Genomic DNA, 18,309 nt, shown 5'->3' with positions numbered 1-18,309 from the left:
AACGCCGTAGCCACTGAGCTGACTGAGCCACCACGGCGGGGCGAATCAGTAATAATGTTTGTGTGTTTGTGGTGTGTGCGTGTGAATAGGTTAGTTTGATGGCCTCCGCCTCCTCTGGGTTGGGACGACCTTTTACTGGAGCCCGGAAAATAAGCCCTCGAAATGTCGCGCGAACGCTTTCATTACCAAAAAGGGACATGATGTCCATGTGCCCAGACGAGAGGGGTTTGCGGTATGTGATGTGGCCGCGTCCGTGTAAAGTGTTTTTCGGTCTTTGCCATAGATATCATGCAGGGCCTTTCGAAACCCTTGCCTTGCGTCTACCCTCGTGAAATTCGGGATTGGTTGTTTCTTGGTACTGGAAAAACGGTGATGTTGGCTTTGAGTTACGGGGATATGCCTTTAGATCGATCCATGAATGGTTGTCTGGTACCGGAGTTGCTTCAGTACACATGCTTGCCTGCGGGGGTATGATTGGGTATTTCTAGCTGGTTTATATTATGGACGATAATCTTCTCGGTTGTATTGGGGATGCTACAGTTGCAGCAATCTGGTGTGTAACGGAGTAGCAGGCACGTGCATCCTAGCCTCAAAATTTCCCGTCTCTCTCTATGGACTAGCAGGCGCGCCCTCCCGAGGCCACGAAATAAACGAAGAACGCGCGCGGCGCTCGAGGCCCCCGGTGAAGATGAAGATGGAATCGTCCGAGGAGAACGCAGCACTAGCAGCGATGTCCGGGCAGCCGAGCAAGCTGGAGCTGCTGGTTTGCGCGTCTTGCGCCCTGTACATCTTCTACTACGTGCTGGTCGTGGAGCGCCGGCCGCGCCTCATCTGCCGCCCGGGCCGCATGCGACGCTTCATGAAGGCCACCTTCGGCGACTTGCTTGAGAGCTACTACCGCACGCCCATCTGGTGCATCGGCGCAAACCTCCAGTCGCTCGTCAGCGTCGTCTACCAGGTGAAGTGGCTCAGCCTCAACAATCAGAGGACTGCGGAAAAATGGTACACCCTAGTTCAGGGTATACACAGTACCTGTGTGTCATGCTTTGTGTGCATGAAGACGGGTGTACCATTCTTTCTGTTTTGCGCTTGATAATGCGATAGCATTAAAGTTGCCACACCAAAACCTCGTCGATGTCCGAGACGAAATTAGCTAGTTGGTCGAGAGAGGTCATGTGACCTGTGACTCGTCAATCTGCCCTGATGGGCCATCCTGAGTGGTCGGGAGGTGACACGTGGCCCTGTGGCGTCATACGTACAAAAGTTGGCGCAAAACACAAGACAATCACAAGAAAGGTGGACAGGACAACGCGCTACTGACAACTGATTCTTTATTGAAAGAAACACGTTCAATAAAGAATCGGTTGTCAGTAGCGCGTTGTCCTGTCCACCTTTCTTGTGATTGTCTTGTGTTTTGCGCCAACTTTTGTACGTAGAACTATGCACCGACTAGCCCAGCAACAAGTTTTACTTGTGAGGTCATCACAACCTGCCCACATGGTTATAGCCTAGTTTCTAGACAGCAATCTAGGTACGTTGCTGTCTAGAAACTAGGTTACCCCCTCCCCCCCCCCCTCCCACTTCCTGGCTCTTTTGGCAGGGCTCCTTTTGGTCATGTACTGGCTAGCACCCCTCTCCCCTACCCCCCATACCTACCCCCCATACATTTAATCCGATGCAGAAACGTACCTTTGGCCCCTCCCGAAAGGAATTTTGAGGGCTACGTGCCCGGCGCTAAGTGTGTGTTCTTGTGCGCAGAAGCGGCTGCCGGAGTTGTCCTACCGGCGCGAGTACCTGTCTCTGCCTGATGGCGGCCGGCTGGCGCTCGACTGGCTCAACGAGGACGCGCAGGGCGCAGTGCTGCTGGTGCTACCCGGCCTGTGCGGGGACAGCCAGGCGTACTATCTGCGCTCCTTCGTCCCGCTGGCCAGGTCACTGGGCTGCCCCTTGGTCGTCATGAACGGCCGCGGCCGTGGAGGCCTGCCGCTCAGCACTCATCGCATCACCCACATTCCCAGCGTCGGAGACCTGACAGAGGTGCGTTCCTCCTCCTTTCCCGCACTCTGTCGCCGGCGGGGTTTGCACGTATGATTGGCACTCACTTCCCTCGCCCGCGCATGGCACATTGTTGGCGCGCTAGAGTCGTTGTGCTTCCGAAGTGCCGCTGGTCGACAGAAATGTGTTCTAACTGCAACACAGGCACCTTCACAGCCATGAAACATGTTGTGCGGCCAGAACTACATGAGTGGAAAACAACTGGAGGCACATGCGTCACTATTTGCCAGGAATAGACTGTTTGGAGCAGCAACGCTTGGGGCCCGTCCTGTCACCCTCCAGCACTTCGCGCGTGGAGAGAGCGTTGAATGTGATCGTTTTCCTTCGTGTATTCGGAATTGTCGATTTACGTCAAGGGCTGCTTAAATCTTCAGTCTGAACTATTCTGAACGCACACGTCGTAACTTGTGCGCAGCGAAAGCAGACACTAAAAACTGGCTGCGCTTGGGTGGATGTCAATGAGTAATTACTCCCTTATTACAAATCGACTCCACCTTCGGGGATTCCCCTATACATTTGACCAACACTGTTCCCACTTCGAGTTATTGATCAATTCGCTCTCGCCCTACCATAAGCTTGCCGTCCCGGTTAGCCCAACTGGTAGAGCGACTGCTCCGGTGCAGCGGTGGTTCGCACCCCGGACCACCGCATTCGCACCCCGGACCAGGACGAATTTTTCTTTAACTGCTAAATTTCTGAGAAAGCTGTATAGCTTTCCTTTGTAGCCTTATGGCTGCGCTTGGGTGGATGTCAATGAGTAATTACTGCGTTATGACTTTATATTCATATATCGCTGGGAATCCTCATGCCACTCCTGACGCAGCGGCGCAGCGGTTAAGCTTTGCGCCACTGCCCCGCGATGGCACGTGCTACCACCGGTGGGGCCTATGAGACCCAAGTTGCTCTTCCCGAGCAACCTCTCACGAGCAATCTAACTGCCACCTGTCGCGGGGGTCAGTTTACTCGCGACCCGGTGGGCACGTTGTGATGACGCCAGAAGGTCATGTGATTAGGTATCCCACCTAGGTTACTGGAGCGGCTGGCCGCTCAGATAGCGAAACTTCGAACGGTCGACGCCGCCGAGGACGCTTTTTTCCGACGTGGGGTACTAACTCTCTGCCGTTAAAAGCCTGGGAGGAAGAGAGAGTGAAGAACGGCGTGCATATCATATGCATGTGTAATCTAATAACGCATTAAAGGGAGACTGAAGCACTTTTTTTGAAAATCAGGCTGGCAGCGGCGTCCTATAGTTTTCCATGCTGTGTACTGGAATATCGCATCCAAATAAGGCAAAAACAAGCGCGAATTGCCTTTTTTTGCCGGAATATGAGGCCTGTGCCGCGGGGCACGCCGCGCGGCGCGCCGCCGCCCGTGATTGGTCAAAAGAGGTCGTGACGTCACTTTGAGGACTGGAGAAGCTGCCGATGCGGATCCGGCGCTGCGTTGAGTGCGGATCGCAGCTTTCCGTGTCGTTGTAAAAGCGAATACGGCGACTATTTTTTTTTACTGACCTCCGAAGAAAAGAATACTACAGTTTGCTCATTCCAGGTATCGCCTGAAACCAAAAAAGAAACAAGCAAAAAATTCTACGCCTAGCACAAGCATACGCCAGCGTCAAAGACGCGATGCAGACCATGCGTAAAAGGTGCCAGCACAACCTCGGCTCGTATTCTCGGAAAGGAAGGGGTGCGAACAATACTCAAGTCAATTACCACCACCGGACGCCTCCTGGCTCGCCCGGAAGAGCGCCATCATAAAGAAAAGGCCCAAAGCACTGTGTACGAAAAATCCTGTTCTCAGTATCCGGCGTTGGAGGTTGGGGCAAGAAAGTATTTCATGGAAACGATGAAGGAGCACAAAGTTGATGCCAAAATTAGCGAAGTGCAGTGGCCAAGCACTACGAGGCATGTGACCACAGGATAGTGACGCAATCATTGTACGCTGGAAACCAAGCCAAATACGCGCACAAAGCTGCTGTTTCACTCGTGGCGCGTTCAGCAGATGCCAGAAAATATTAATCGCTGCCTCGGAAGCCTTCGCCCTTCCTAGATTTGCAATTTAGGTTCAGTGAAGTAGTTGCCCAAGATAGCTCACACTGAACTTACGCGTCATTCGCCATTGTTCCTTGCCATCTATCACTGGAATAAACTACCTGCAGAAATCGCTTCCGAAAACAATTACGACGCATTTCTTAACAAACTGAAGAGCTTACTCTTTGCTGGCCCTTAATGGAATATTATCAGAAGTGTATTCTTTTTTAGATTGTCTTGAACAATGTGGTCCACGTGTGTGCGTGTTTTCAAATACTTTATTTATCCTGTTGTCTTCCCTATTTATCTGAGCACATGTTTGTTTATGCTTTGTGATATTTTTCACTGTGTTATGTAATACGATTGCTTTGTTGTTTTTCTTTAACCCCCTATGTAATACCTGTAAAGGGCCTTTAGGGTATGTGACTAAAAAAAAACTATATTTGTGTTTAAAAGCCAAGCTAGCTGCAACTCGCCCGCTGCCACAACTTGATGAAGAAACCGAGTAAGGTTGCGGTGTTTTTTTTTTGCAAAAATTTTGTTGGCATTCATTTCTCTCATAAATTTGCATCCGAAATCAACGTCGAACGCTTTCATTTTAATCGCTTAGCTAGATTAAACGAGATGCCGCATATGAAGAGCTTCGATGATTGCTTGCTTTGCTTTATTGTGCTTTGCTCTGCTTGCTTGCTTGTTTGGACACGTCGAACCGAGTATAAAATCACTAACCGAGCCTTGCTGAGCACGTCTCAGATGGTCTGGCCGCACCTAAGCTGAGGAGAGCGACACATGCTTGAGCCTCTATAAGGTTTCTTCAGGGGCTAAGTGCGCATGTTTCTACTTTTAAAAGAGGCGCTTCTTCGGAATGGTGACACGCCTCTCATGCGCGAGAAAATCGAAGGAACTGTGTCATGGTTCAGCCGCGCTTTTTCGACAGAAATCTACAGAGGTCACATTAGAAACAAGCCCTGCATGTAGCCGCTCTTACGAAAGTGCTTCGAGCAGAGTAGGCTTGCTTTGGTCAGCTTGAATTCTTCGTCACAGCAGCGAGCGCTTGCGCTGCGAGCTTATGTTCTTGCGAAAAACAGTGGAAGACGACACAGTCTCGGCCGTATTTGTTCATGGACACGAACGCAGAGTAGTACCTCGTGTTGAATCTGATTCTCAAGGTCGGCTAACACGCTTTGTACGTCACAACGCACGCAGCATGAGAAAAAACGCGCGCTGAAAGCTCGCTCGGGTGCGCCGAAGTATCCCCGGCTCCTCAACGTGACGTCACGTTGGCCGACATGGACGAGGTTTCCCTCTCCGCTGTTCTCCTCTCCTACGCTCGCGCGGGGCGCGGGAGATTTGCGTTTTTAATTGGTGATTGCGCCACTGTTTTAGCCAAAATCGAAAAAATAATTTCACAGACGTGATAAGCAATGACACTACTTCAAAACCCTAAAAAATTAGCTGATTCGAAAACCTCCTAAGTATCCCTTTAATGCACCACCTAACTGTTAGGCCTGAAAATTAATAGTTGTGTTAATAATTAATAGTTAAACTTCAAGTGTGCTTTTCCCGAGTTGTCGCCGGGTCGAGTAATGCATGAGGCCCACGCAACACCATTGGAGCTCTGAGTACTGTCTCCCTCACATCCCAGTGACTCCAGAGTCGCAGGAGCGCTTCTGGACATACCCGGCTTTGAGCGCAGTACCTGGTCTCGCTGTACGCATAGACCTTTAGATAACCTCAAAAGTGTGCATCCTTACCCTGAGGAACCGCACGAGAAGTTTTAAAATTTGTTACGTTCTGCTGCAAGAGTAGAAAAAGAAACAAGTGTACAGCCGCTGATTTAAAGAGATTAACGGAAAAGATACGAAGCAGCTAAAGGTACTCAGCCTGTAGGCTGAGTGCTGTTCCACAATGCATATCGACAAATATGCTTCGTGCCTAGGTTTCTCGTAGCCACCGGCGACTCTCCAGTCAGGAGCTATAATACACGGATACGAAACCGGATGACTATTATACGTAACTTCCGACTTCGTGCAGGTGGTGGACGCGGTGCGACGGCGCTATCCGGACCGCGGCCTGGTGGCTGTGGGCTACTCACTGGGTGGCCTGCTCATCGGCCTATACCTGGCCAAGTTCGGCGATCAGGCACGCATCGATGCCGCGCTGGCCATCTCAACGCCCTTCCATTTGGCCACGGCTAAGCGAAACCTCGAGCAGTGGTGGAACTCCAACTTTGGTGTGCTCCTGTACATGGCCAGCAACCTGGTCGAACACCTCAAGGAAAACGAGGAAGTGCTCCGGACCACCGTGCGTGACACCTCGCGTCTATCTGATGCACATCAGTGGATTTTTTCATGCAGTGACTGCATTCTTTACGCAGCGCGCATTTTTTGTCAGTGTGTACGGCCACTTGACAAGTTGTATGTTTGCGCTGGTACTGTCTGAATAAGTGGGCAGCCAGTACTGAAATTGCTGCCTTGAAGGTAGCAGTGAGCAGAAATTGTTTATTTCTCCAGATTCCGTTTACTGACGAATTGAGATATTATTCAAAAATTCAAGTAATGCACCAACTATATTTTTCTTCACACGAAGCTGATCGTACGTTTTAAACACTCTGTATGCATGTAGTGCTGTTACATCCAGAGCTTTTTGATATTACTACTTGTGAAACTTCCCATGGGGCCCATGTATCGAAACATGGTGCTCCGAGTGGGCCAAAGTTAAGGTGGTTATGGATTATTGCGACACCCGTGATTAATAACATAAACTGCGTTAAACTTAAACTTCGTAATTGTTGATAACACACGACTGGCCGGCAACTGATGCATTGAAAAAGCTAGATTAGCAAGTTCGTCGATGCAACATTCTGATAAAAGGGAAAAAAATGCTTTTCAGAAGATAATGGCGACGTATGGTGACAGCTTTTACGGGCCGCTTGGCCGCTTCCAGATGGCGTCGCCATCCGTAAACACCTGGAAAATGGCTCTCACCTCTTTAAACGGGGTTTCCCAACTGGTATTATGATCAATGAGCTTCGGTTACATCCTTTAATTTCTGCATTTCACCCCTCCTCCCATCAGTCCCCAGCTAAGCATGCGCACCTTGTCACGAAATCCTAGTTCTGTCATCAGATGTTCTCCTCCTCCTTAGTACAGATTAGCTGTATAAGACTCTTAGGAAATGTATATGGGTGCTTTTATACATACTGCTCAGGTGGTGCCTAAAGACTAAGAAGTTGAGAATTCACATGCTCTCGGAGCTTGAACGCTACTTGTGAATGGTGCCTCGTCCCTTTGTTCCGTGACAATATACGCTTCGCTGAGTAAGGTTGGGCCATCGCGATACAGAGCATGGTTTATAAACAACGAAAATGTAGATGTTTTCATTTGTCACCAAAGACGACCTTGCTTACAGAGTAACGCAGGAACAGCGGCACAAGGGAGCGCTTACTGCAAATGTCAAGTAGAGTCACCGGACTCCAATGTCAAGTAGTGGACCCGTATACATATATGTGCTTATATAGGAACACTAATATCAAGTTACAGCAGCTGTAACAGCAGCTGTAAGGTAGCTGTAAGGCGCATTGTACACAATTGTGTACATCATGAACTTGCAGCTTTTTCTTGTGGCGTGGTGTACTTGGCACTGATTTTTTTTTTTTTCAAATGAGTTTAGCATCCTTCACATTCCAAATAGGAAGCTATATCATGCCTACTTGCTAATGCAGCTAATATTTCTCAAAACAGTAAGCGTATTAGCACGTCATATGCCATTTTCTTGGAGACAGATTTTGCTACCAGCACCGTTGTGAATTTTTTTTTTTAGAGTCGTATGCACCTTCGAAAATAGATTCCATGATCTCTACAGTGTTTATTTCACAATTCTAGATATTGTCACGTTGTAGTGACGGCAGTCCAGTGGTCAGGAAGACACCAGCCAGTCTTGGAAACGAAGCTCTTTATTTTGGGCTGACTTGCGCCCGCAATATAACTGAATCACTCGGCGGCGGCGTAAGCAACAAATGTGCTCGTCGGTCGTCGAACTACGAATGCCCGCCGCTCGCGGCATCGCTCAATTTAAAGCCGGCAAAGAAACTTCCAGATAGCAGGACAAGATCATCTACAGTAATCTGGAAAAACCTAGATGCAGCCTTTCATGGCTGCGATCAATCGAGATTAGACTGGTCGCTTCTCGCGTCACGAACAAAAATGATAACAGCCCTTTCCTGCAGCCTTGAGCGTGAACGAACAAACACTACAATGATACGTGGCATTACCCCCCTTCCAAAGAAGCATCGTCTCGTTGCTTTAAAATGAAATTAAACACGGAGAATGCTTCGAGAACTTGGAGTTCTTTAGCGTTCCTAATTAGGTGTATGGTCAGCGGTAAAAGCTTCAAGTCTGGCCGTGTCGTCGTCGTCGTCGGTGTTGTCGTCGGTGTTTTAGTTTTTGTCGTCGTATTTGTCGTCGTAGTAGTCGTCGTCGTCGTAGGGATCGTCGTCGTCGTAGGGATCGTCGTCGTAGGGATCGTCGTCGTAGGGATCGTCGTCGTAGGGATCGTCGTCGTAGGGATCGTCGTCGTCGTAGAGGTCGTCGTCGTCGTAGAGGTCGTCGTCGTCGTCGGGGTCGTCGTCTTCGTAGGGGTCGTCGTCTTCGTAGGGGTCGTCGTCTTCGTAGGGGTCGTCGTCTTCGTAGGGGTCGTCGTTGTCGTAGGGGCCGTCGTTGTCGTAGGGGTCGTCGTTGTCGTAGGGTTCGTCGTCGTCGTGGGGGGCATGGGCTTCTGTTTTCGTCGATGGAGGATCTTAGTTCTTGCGCTCAGAAGCAACCTCACCTCCAGAGGCTGCTTTATTCAGCTTAACCTTCGGGGGCTGGGGAAGCGTTTACGCACGGCGTAAACTCGGCTAGGAGAAACAAAGCGCGGGGACGATGGCGACGGGGAACGTGATAGGCGGCTCGGCGATGAGTATTCTTCCCGACGTAAAAACTCCTCGATTTCGGCTGGTCGCTGGCCGGGTCGGGGTCGTGGAGCGTCGTAAGAGAACCCTCGGATGCCCAGTCTTCTGTATGGGCAGTGCCGGAGGACGTGACCGGCTTCGCCACAGTGGAAGCATAGTGGGCGGCGCTGGTAGGGAGTTCTCCACTCGTCGCATTTCCTCGGCTGCGCGCGTCGCTCGTAAGACGGGCGGGTTGGGGCGAATGGGCGGCGGTCCAACGCAGCTGGCTGAGGGCGATAGGGGCTTGGGTCCCGTCGTCGAGGTGCAGGACGGCGTGCAGCTGCGGCGTAAGTCATGGCTGGGGGCTGCAGAGGCTGCGTGGGTGTCGGCGTCACACCCAAGGCCTGTTGAACCTCGTCCCGGATGACATCAGTGAGCGATGAAAGTTGCGGCTGCGTTCCCATTGGCAGCAATCGTCGGAGCTCCTCTCGCACAACTTCACGTATAACCTCCCGCAGGTTATCGTTGTTAGTGGTGTCCATGCAGCTTGCTGACAAAAAGCGCTGCTGGCGGTCATACTGGCGGCCTCGGGCGTCAAGAGTTTTCTCCATTGTGGATGCCTCTTCTACGAATTCCGCGACGGTTTTCGGTGGGTTCCGGACGAGGCCGGCAAAGAGTTGCTCTTTGACTCCTCGCATAAGCAACTACACCTTCTCTTCTTCCTTCATGTTCATGTCGGCACGCCGGAAGAGACGCTTCATCTCAGTATACACTGCAACGGTCTCGTTCGGGTGTTGTACGCGAGACTGTAGCAGCTGCTGGGCTCTCTCCTTTCGCACGACGTTTGTGAAGGTCTTCAGAAGCTGTTCCTTGAAGGTTTCCCAGTTGGCAAGGCTGGCTTCCTCATTCTCGAACCAGACTCTTGCTGGTCCCTCCAGGGCGAAGAAGACGTACCTAAGTTTCGTGGCATCGTCCCAGTTGTTGAAGATAGCCACACGGTCGAACTGCTCCAGCCATTCTTCGGGGTCGGCGCCAGGCGAAGCGTCAATGGTTGGTGGCACTCGGGGCTGCTGAAAAATGATTGGAGTCATCGTCTGGGGCAAGCTCATGGTAGACGTTGCGGCTGGCTTCCGCTTCCGGGTAGGGTCCGGCAGATTCCCGAACTCTGGTGCGTCCCCTTGCAGGCGTCGGCTAGCGCGGTGGACTGGACTCAGGTCCTGCGGTTGATGACTCAGAGGGCTGGCGTCACGACTTGTAGGGGGTGTCCGGAACATGCATGGGAGGCTACCCAGCACCTCCACCAGATGTCACGTTGTAGTGACGGCAGTCCAGTGGTCAGGAAGACACCAACCAGTCTTGGAAACGAAGCTCTTTATTTTGGGCTGACTTGCGCCCGCAAAATAACTGAATCACTCGGCGGCGGCGTAAGCAACAGATGTGCTCGTCGGTCGTCGAACTACGAATGTCCGCCGCTCGCGGCATCGCTCAATTTAAAGCCGGCAAAGAAACTTCCAGATAGCAGGACAAGATCATCTACAGTAATCTGGAAAAACCTAGATGCAGCCTTTCATGGCTGCGATCAATCGAGATTAGACTGGTCGCTTCTCGCGTCACGAACAAAAATGATAACAGCCCTTTCCTGCAGCCTTGAGCGTGAACGAACAAACACTACAATGATACGTGGCAATATTTTAATATTACAATTTGGAAAATTTTTAGAGCTTTTAAGACATTTTGTAATGTGTAAAAATTACGCATTGGTATGTCCCATCGGAAAACTAACGAACTCGCATTGTTGCATCTTTTGTTGCGGAATTCGCGTCTTTACAGTTAGAAGGTATATCACAGAGTTTGCTAGCATAGATTATCGATTCCCTCGAGTATGCTTTATCGCTGCTGCCAGAAAAACATGAACCAAATCCGTAGCATTGGTTTTGTCGTGTGTTAACCTCCAAGCACTGTGTGTGTGTGTGTGCATCCAGTTTGTGGGAGTGCTCTGTTATTGCATTCAGTGTGGCCCATGTGTATATCAGAGCTTCTACCTATGTGTGCAGAATGTGGTCAACGCTGATGCCGTGCTCTCCTGCTGGACCCTGGGCCAGTTTGACAAAGCCTACACTGCTCCAGTGTTTGGGTTCAGTTCTCCAGAGGAACTCTACGAGGCTTGCAGCCTCAAGGTAACCTGGTCTGTGAATTTAGGCGAGCGTTACACTTGTTAGCCTCACCCAGAGTCCACCACTTGAGCAGACCTCCAGAGACCCCTGGGGAAGTCTCTTCTTTCACTTGCTCACAATGTGGGAGCCCCCCCAGATCAACAGTTTTGCACGAATGCACTCAACACAATACACCTGGGCCTCGTTACACTTCCCTGAGTGAAAATACAAACAAGTTTATTGCTGATACTATATGCGACTATAGCAATCTGACAAATTAGGCTCCTTTGGGTGTTTGTCCACCTCTGTGCAAGGGGTCCCAGGTGAAGAGGGTCAAGGACTCATGGGCTCATGTTGCCAGAACTAACAGCATCTTTGATGGCAGTCGCATAGGTCACGCAGGGGTATATTTTACATTACGCTAATGTAACTTATGGAGTAATACTTTTTAAGCAAAATTAAAGCAGCTGTCCACAGGCAAAAAGTTTCAGTTACAAAGCATACAAGAAATAAGTTTTGGAAACAATAGCTTCAGTCTGAAGGCTTTTCTCATGCTTAGAAGGAAGCGCCGGAGGCTCGTAAGGTTGCGGGTGCTCAAGTGCGCTCACAGACACTAAGGGGCCATGGCAATGGCCAGCAAATGTGTTCTGTCAGGCGTGAAAATTTCAGTGCAGGCACTTAATTATGTCGCACAAGATTTGATTATAACGTGCGCTGTTCTGAACATTTTCTGCATGCTAAGAATAGTTAAGAATTTTTTTGTCTATTTTTTTTACAGCCTTTTACTGGCAAGCAACGGGCACCGCCTGTGCGGTGGCCAGCACCTATGGGGGGCCCCGGGCTCACCTGCCTATCTGTGAAGTTAAAAAAAATTATTACTACCACAGAATAATTACGTCGGTAATTAAAAATGGCGACCACCAACAAACTAGCTGCTGCTATATTTAGACGTGCATAATGAATCTCCTCTAAAGGAAAAGTCTGATGAACTAATTAAAGTGGCTGTTTGGGCTTGTTGGTCAGTGATCATGGTTAAAGAATGCAGCTAAAGTGGCTAAAGAATTCTTTAATCGGAAAATTCCTCTGCCGTTATTATGTGAGTTTAATTTTTTGCACTAGCGGTTCAAGTTACATAAACGCCCTGTATACACGCGTGTTATAGCCGCCTCCCGCTGAAGCTAGCTCCCGCCGTGGCTCACGCAGGGCAAGCTGTCTCGGGTGCAGCGTCCGATGGTGTTCCTCATGGCCGGCGACGACGTGTTCAGCTCTATGCACACCTTTCCTGGCGACGAGATCGTCAACTCGCGCTGGCTGGCTGCCGTGGTGACCCCTTCCGGCGGCCACCTGGGCTTTGTCGACGGCTGGTTGCTGCCGCGGCCGCCCTTCTACTCCGAGCGATTCGCGGCCGCGTACGTGCGGGAGCTGCTGCGCGTCGTCAGTGCCCGCGGCCCCGAAGGGCTCGCGAACCTGGGCGAGGACTGCTGATGGCGCTCGCCGTCAATCGCGCGTTGATTTATTAAATATCTGTAGACGTCAAATTTGGTGCTCACCGCTTACTTACAGCGTACAGCTGTACAAAGTACGTTTGTAGGATTATGCTTTTCGTTGTTTTTTTCTTTCTGCACTCTGCACATGAATTTGCTTATATGGGAATAAAATGAGAGTAAGCTATCCTCTAGCGCACCCATTTTGAGGGATAGGGTATTCTGCCCAAGTCCTGGGGTACATTTCCATCACCAAAAATACTTGCGGTTGGCAACTGAAAAAAAAAAAAAATTAGCCTTTACAAAACATATGAAGCTGCTCAAGTAACACTTGTTGCTGGGCTATAGTTGGTGCATTATTCTTCGTACAAAAGCTAGCGCTAGTGTTACTTGAGTATCTTTCCAATACAGCGCGTTGTCCTGTCTACCTTTCTTGTGTGTGTCGTATTTTGCGCTAGCTTTTGTACGAAGAATATGAAGCTGCGCAGTACTAAGTTCTTGATCGACGTTTCAATCCCCTCTATTTGCAAACCTCGCGACCTTTGGTGCCGCGCTTAGAAGCCTGCTGCCATTGCTAAACTGCATCTATATTTATTATTCTTTGCTGTGGGAATATACGCCTCCGTTACTCCGTTATCGAAATCTACCCCGGGACTTGGGCACCCTGCCCCTAAAAGTGAGTGTAAGGGGATCGCTCCCTTTTTACTCCCTTATTTTTGGTGTACTGTTCACGACCTACTGCATATATGTCGTGGTATTGCTCTTTTCTCACTGTATCTGTGTACGCCGCGAGCGGTGACGTGGTGCGCACAGCGAGAAGCAGCAGCGGCGCCGCCGTTTCAACTCGCCCGGGCGTCAACAGATGAGAACAGAGAGAGAGAGAGAAAACTTTTATTTAAAAAGAAGAAGGTTGCTCGAGCAACTTGGGTGGCACCCCTAGTCCAAGGCGCCACTGGCTTTAGCTGACTGACGGACTTGCTGAACCAACTTAAGTTGCTGATCCAGGGTCTCGCTGGTCAGGGCCACCTCCCACTGCTCATATGTCGGGTTCGATACAGTTTTTGCGGCGAGCGAATCCGCTTAGCTTGCCGGATTTTTGAACAAGTGTGAACGCGCCTTATGACTGCAAGAAAGTGTATTTCAACATTTAGTTAAGTTTCGTCAATATATTTTTGTTATTTGCGCGAAACCAAACGTAGCGATTGTGGCGCCACACGAGCTTAACTCCGGCGCCACACGAGCTTGGCGTAAGACGCGAGAACCATTTCAATGGCCATTGAGGTTTGCCGTGTAGCAGCTCCACAACTCCCTCGAGTTCGATGGCGATCGAAAATCTCGATGGCCCTCGACTCGATGACCATTGAAACTGGCCGTGTGACAGGGGTATAAGACGTCCCCTCTGTCGAAGTCAGAAGTATGACGATGTGAAGAAAGTCCGCTTCAGGTGAACGCTCTCTCTTTTTTTTTTTTGTGCCTTGCCGTAAGCCGACCATTGATCAGGCAGAGACTACCATGCAAGTGCTGCGAATGAAGGACTGGTGAACGCCGATATGATACTCATTTAGGTGACGCAGGCCCCTTTACTATACGGCGTGGCATATGTGACTACAACCAACTGCCTGAGCGTACGCTTCCCGCTTTTATGGAGTCGCACAACAGATGTTCGAAGCTGCGACAATATTAAATAATGTAAAAAACGCAATTATTTATGTATGTCTAAGCCTAAAAAATATAAAGTGACGCTTCCTCCTGAGTTTTTCTTGCTGAGCTCTAGAGAACAGCTTTGCTCTAGAGCACAGTACCGATGTCATCGTAAACGGCTTCCCAACATGACACGGCATCCAGTCACAGTGCCCGCAACTTTCTTAGTCAAAATTTTCGGTTTCTATATATTTTTTTTGTGTCCTCCGGGATTTCATCGGTCTCGAAAGCGCGTTAAAAGCTTGCGCCACGGCGCTGATCTTGTAAAACCGAAACTTCGAGCCTACGCGCTAGTGTTCGCCGGCGACACGGGTGTACCGATTCAGATACTATGATTGCGTTTCACTATAAAACAAGGAATATAAAATTGGGTCGAATACATAAAAATGAAACCACGTCACCGCGCTCTCGCGCTGTCTGCGGAAAACGAAACCAAAACAAGAAATATCCAAAGTGGTGGCAGCACCGGCAAACCTGCCAACATCATCATCAGCAAATGGGAGCTTGATTTGAATCACGCTTGAACAGAGTTGGCATGCTCGGGGTATGTTTAGCCTGGTGGTAGTTCGTAAGTGACGTGAACATAAACCAAACGCGTTTGGTTAAGTTCCACGACTTCCAGGAAGCTGTTTATGAGCGTAATGTCCGGCACTCGGCGCGCGGCCCTGGATGCCCCTGGCCATTGGGCTTCAGCAGCCGTGGCCTTCGTCTTAAAGCACTCGAAAGCCGGTATTGTACCCCTCTGCACCAACATTGCCTTGCTCATGGAACAACAGCACAGGTACAGTATAGTCGCATGCACAGCTGCGCGACACTGCCGCACATAACAAATGGGTGGCGGAACCTTTGCTTTTTAATGCTTTTGCATGCTGTTTGTAGACTTGCACAGGAAAAGGAAAATCTGAGCCATGAACTAGAAGCTTGCAAAGCGGCGTTCGCGCTGCCCTTAGGCGATGGGGAGGTTGCCGTTAACCGATGGGCACCGCAGAATGACGCAAAGTAAGTTAGTTCCTTTTACCTTTTGTTGATGAGTTCAGCAATGCATGAGTGCCATCCATTTTTTTTGTTGTACTTCACTCTCTTGCGTTACTTTGTCTACGTGGTTGCATGCATATATCTTTCAACTTTATTTTTTCTTTCATAGACCGCACCATATTAGTAGGCCTAGTGTACCTGCTTACAGCGCCGAAATAGTGCCAGTAAGCGACATGAAGCGGCCTGATATTACTTCGCCGTCACGCCTGAAGAACAAAATTAAAGGGACCATTGACAAGCTGAAAGTAAGCCTTGACATGAGCCCGCCTTGTAATTGGCGAGCTTGTATGCATTTGTGACACCGCTTGCGATGCTCACTCGACCTGCTGCAGTAGGATAAAACTTAAACAGCGGTTGGCAACAATGGGCCATGTACACAGCGTCTTTTGTTAATTCGCTGACCAGTAACTAGAGTAAACGAGATCAGCTTTTTAATGTTTGCGTTGAACACACCAGCAGCATCAAGATTCTTGAGCCTATGATTTCGTCTGGTGGAGTCTTAAAGACTGTTAACAAGAGCAAAAATAAACAGGCTTGGTTGTGAAATTTACTTAATCTTTGTTATGCATTCGTAGTGTTTTGTGTGCATTTTATTTTGTATGCCGTTCAGAAATTAGGCAAAAATTACAGGCTGTGCTCTATTCAACCCTGATATAAGCGATACCAGTTTTTGCTTTTTTCTAGTTTTGCAATAGTTCCTTAGCCCTTACTTGCTCTAATGATGCTTCCCAATGATTTTCTCCTCATTAAAAAGGTCCTGCAGCAGCTACATCAATTTGGGAAGACATGGGTGCCGTTAGATGGCTGCATCTGTGAAGCTTGCAATTCTTTTCAAGGAACCAAGGCATCAACAAAAGCACTTACCTTCAACCTTCTTGATAAAGGCCACACAGCAGTTGTTCGAAGAAAACTCTTGGGGAAGATTTGCTATATTGGGCACCTCGACACCAGTGCGCCACACTGGATTTGGGTTGGTCTTGAACTGCCTGAGCCTGGTTAGTATATCATCCTTAAATAGCCTAGAAGTGTAGTAACTGTCCTATACATCTAAGGACAGCTGTGTTTATATTTGGAAATGGTTGATAAAGGAAAACAAAGGTGCAAAAAATCATAATCGGGTACTGCTTAATGCCTAATGAAACCAGCTGTGTTTCACCCAGTGGCAACTTTTGTTATTTGTTGTACTTGATGAGCACTGTTGCATACTTTGACAAACAAGAAGTGCAGAATGCATAAATATGTAGCAGAAGTTAATTGTTAGCGGTTATTGAACATTCTTCTATAGTTGGAACGAGGGACTTGCATACTGTTGAAGCTTTCATTGCGTTAACTTCATTAGGACAGCATATGTTTCAAATGTATCTAATGCCATAAACACAGTTTGTTTATGCTAAATTCAAAGGTCTAACAGTATGTTGTTAAAGCCATCCATTTCAATGGAAGCAAATGCAATAACGCCTGCATACTGTGCAATGTCAGGTGGTCTAAATTCATCTGGAGCCCCCACTTGTGGCATCTTTCATAGTCGGTATGGGGTGTTAACCCTCATATGCCTACCTATCTGCATAGACCATATTTAACCCATATTTCAGTGTGACCAGAGCTTGAAAGTTTTTTTTCTTCTGTGTGTCATTGGCAGTGGGATTCTGTGATGGAAGACTTGGAGAAAAGGTGTACTTTGAGTGCAAGCCATGTCATGGGGCCTTCTTCAATGTCACAAGTGTTACTGCAGTAATAACTGAAAGCAGCAAGCAGATAAACTTGCATGAAAGCAGTGCATGAAGAAATATGAAAATACGAGGAAATATCACATATTTATTGCTACATAGTTCCACTCTGTTCAAAAATGTTTTTTTACATGTTTTGTACAAGTTGTTTTATGTACATGTTTCCTTATGTTAGAAACTATAAAATAATTAACAAAGTGCAAATGCACTTGCTTTTCCACAGGGAGCAGAGATGATGCTTCAGGGCCCTGAGAATCTCTGTTAGGTACATTTCTGCATGTATGGGCTCATGTAGTCTTGAATAGGTGCTTTTGTTCTGCGTAAGAAACCTCTTACTGCATGGGCCTCCTGTTTAGAGTGCTGGCTGGCTGGCTTGAAGTTGCAAAGGCTGCCAAGTGTGTCGTATCACTGTCAGTGGATGTACAAACAATATCTTTATCACTATCACTAGCAATTTACTTGATTGTCTCTATGGTTTTGTCCGAACGTGCGCACACAGTAAGTGCATGAATAATACTGCTACTAAAAAGCTTATTAGGGCTGTTTTCTTTATCACAGATATACAATAAAGATGAGTGCTTGCATAGCTTCTGGTTACTTTCTTGTACTGCAGCTCCATTGCTTCTTTGATATTGCATTTGGGCATTTAGTTAAGGACCTGTCGTGAACCATGAGCCAGTGGTGTAGTGCAACACTCCTTTTTTTTCCTCCTTGATTTCTGCTCTGAGTGGGAACTGTGCCCCTGAACTTGAATGAGCTTAGAATAAACAGTATGGTTCGTGCTCTGCACAACACACAGTTTGCAGCACAAGGTAATGGGGTTTAAGGACGGAAGGGGAGAGACTAGTTGTCCTGCCTTGTGTTATCTGGCTAGGACCAGACGTTGTACACTGGATGCTGCTGTTGTAGTGAGGCTCATGTGACTGAACTCGGTGATGACAACAAGCCCTTGCAACGCTTGAGAGTCTCTGTAGGCGCATTGTCAGTCTTTCGCAACAGCTTCCGGAAGTCAAACACACCAGGGGTTTGCCTGTTTGGCGATGGCTTGGGTGAGGGAGGAGGCTTCCGCAGGATCTTTTTGAACTGGTAGGGGCCTTGGTTTGGGTCACTGTCCTGTGCTGTCGGCATGTCTACTTGAGGCGGAGTGGCAGGCTCGCTGTAAGTAACAACAAAATGTAAGTTACATCTGTATAG

At 48.7% G+C, this 18,309-nt stretch overlaps 3 protein-coding genes across 10 annotated transcripts in view; 2 read left to right on the top strand and 1 right to left on the bottom strand.

Moving 5' to 3' along the window:
• Positions 1-12,706, top strand: part of LOC149342595 (protein ABHD1-like) — a 43,891-nt gene extending 31,185 nt beyond the window's left edge. For 2 of the 4 annotated variants that reach the window (XM_089544959.1, XM_089544961.1), the window contains exons 2-6: positions 621-958; positions 1,759-2,037; positions 6,120-6,389; positions 11,070-11,192; positions 12,372-12,706. In XM_089544959.1, coding sequence (XP_089401085.1) covers positions 689-958; positions 1,759-2,037; positions 6,120-6,389; positions 11,070-11,192; positions 12,372-12,653 — 1,224 coding nt within the window. In that variant the 5' untranslated portion in view covers positions 621-688 and the 3' untranslated portion in view covers positions 12,654-12,706. The remainder of the gene's footprint in view (positions 1-620; positions 959-1,758; positions 2,038-6,119; positions 6,390-11,069; positions 11,193-12,371) is intronic. The other 2 variants (XM_089544958.1, XM_089544960.1) reach the window with 1 other exon arrangement.
• A 134-nt stretch (positions 12,707-12,840) lies between these two features.
• LOC149342594 (uncharacterized) lies at positions 12,841-17,941 on the top strand. Its single transcript, XM_089544965.1, has 5 exons — positions 12,841-15,134; positions 15,233-15,352; positions 15,498-15,633; positions 16,143-16,383; positions 17,028-17,941. Exons 1-5 carry the CDS (start codon positions 14,986-14,988, stop codon positions 17,168-17,170), a joined length of 789 nt encoding a protein of 262 aa, XP_089401091.1. The 5' UTR covers positions 12,841-14,985; the 3' UTR covers positions 17,171-17,941.
• ninaC (STKc_myosinIII_N_like and MYSc_Myo21 domain-containing protein ninaC) overlaps positions 17,184-18,309 on the bottom strand; it is a 146,359-nt gene continuing 145,233 nt past the window's right edge. For all 5 annotated transcript variants that reach the window (XM_089544952.1, XM_089544956.1, XM_089544955.1 and 2 more), the window contains one exon: positions 17,184-18,271. In XM_089544952.1, coding sequence (XP_089401078.1) covers positions 18,031-18,271 — 241 coding nt within the window. In that variant the 3' untranslated portion in view covers positions 17,184-18,030. The remainder of the gene's footprint in view (positions 18,272-18,309) is intronic.

This window comes from Amblyomma mixtum, chromosome 5 (genome assembly GCF_055824585.1).
Source record: "Amblyomma mixtum isolate Tamu chromosome 5, ASM5582458v1, whole genome shotgun sequence".
NCBI lineage: Eukaryota > Metazoa > Arthropoda > Arachnida > Ixodida > Ixodidae > Amblyomma > Amblyomma mixtum.
The sequence above is the reverse complement of the archived record's forward strand: the minus strand, read 5'-3'. Positions and strand labels throughout refer to the sequence as shown.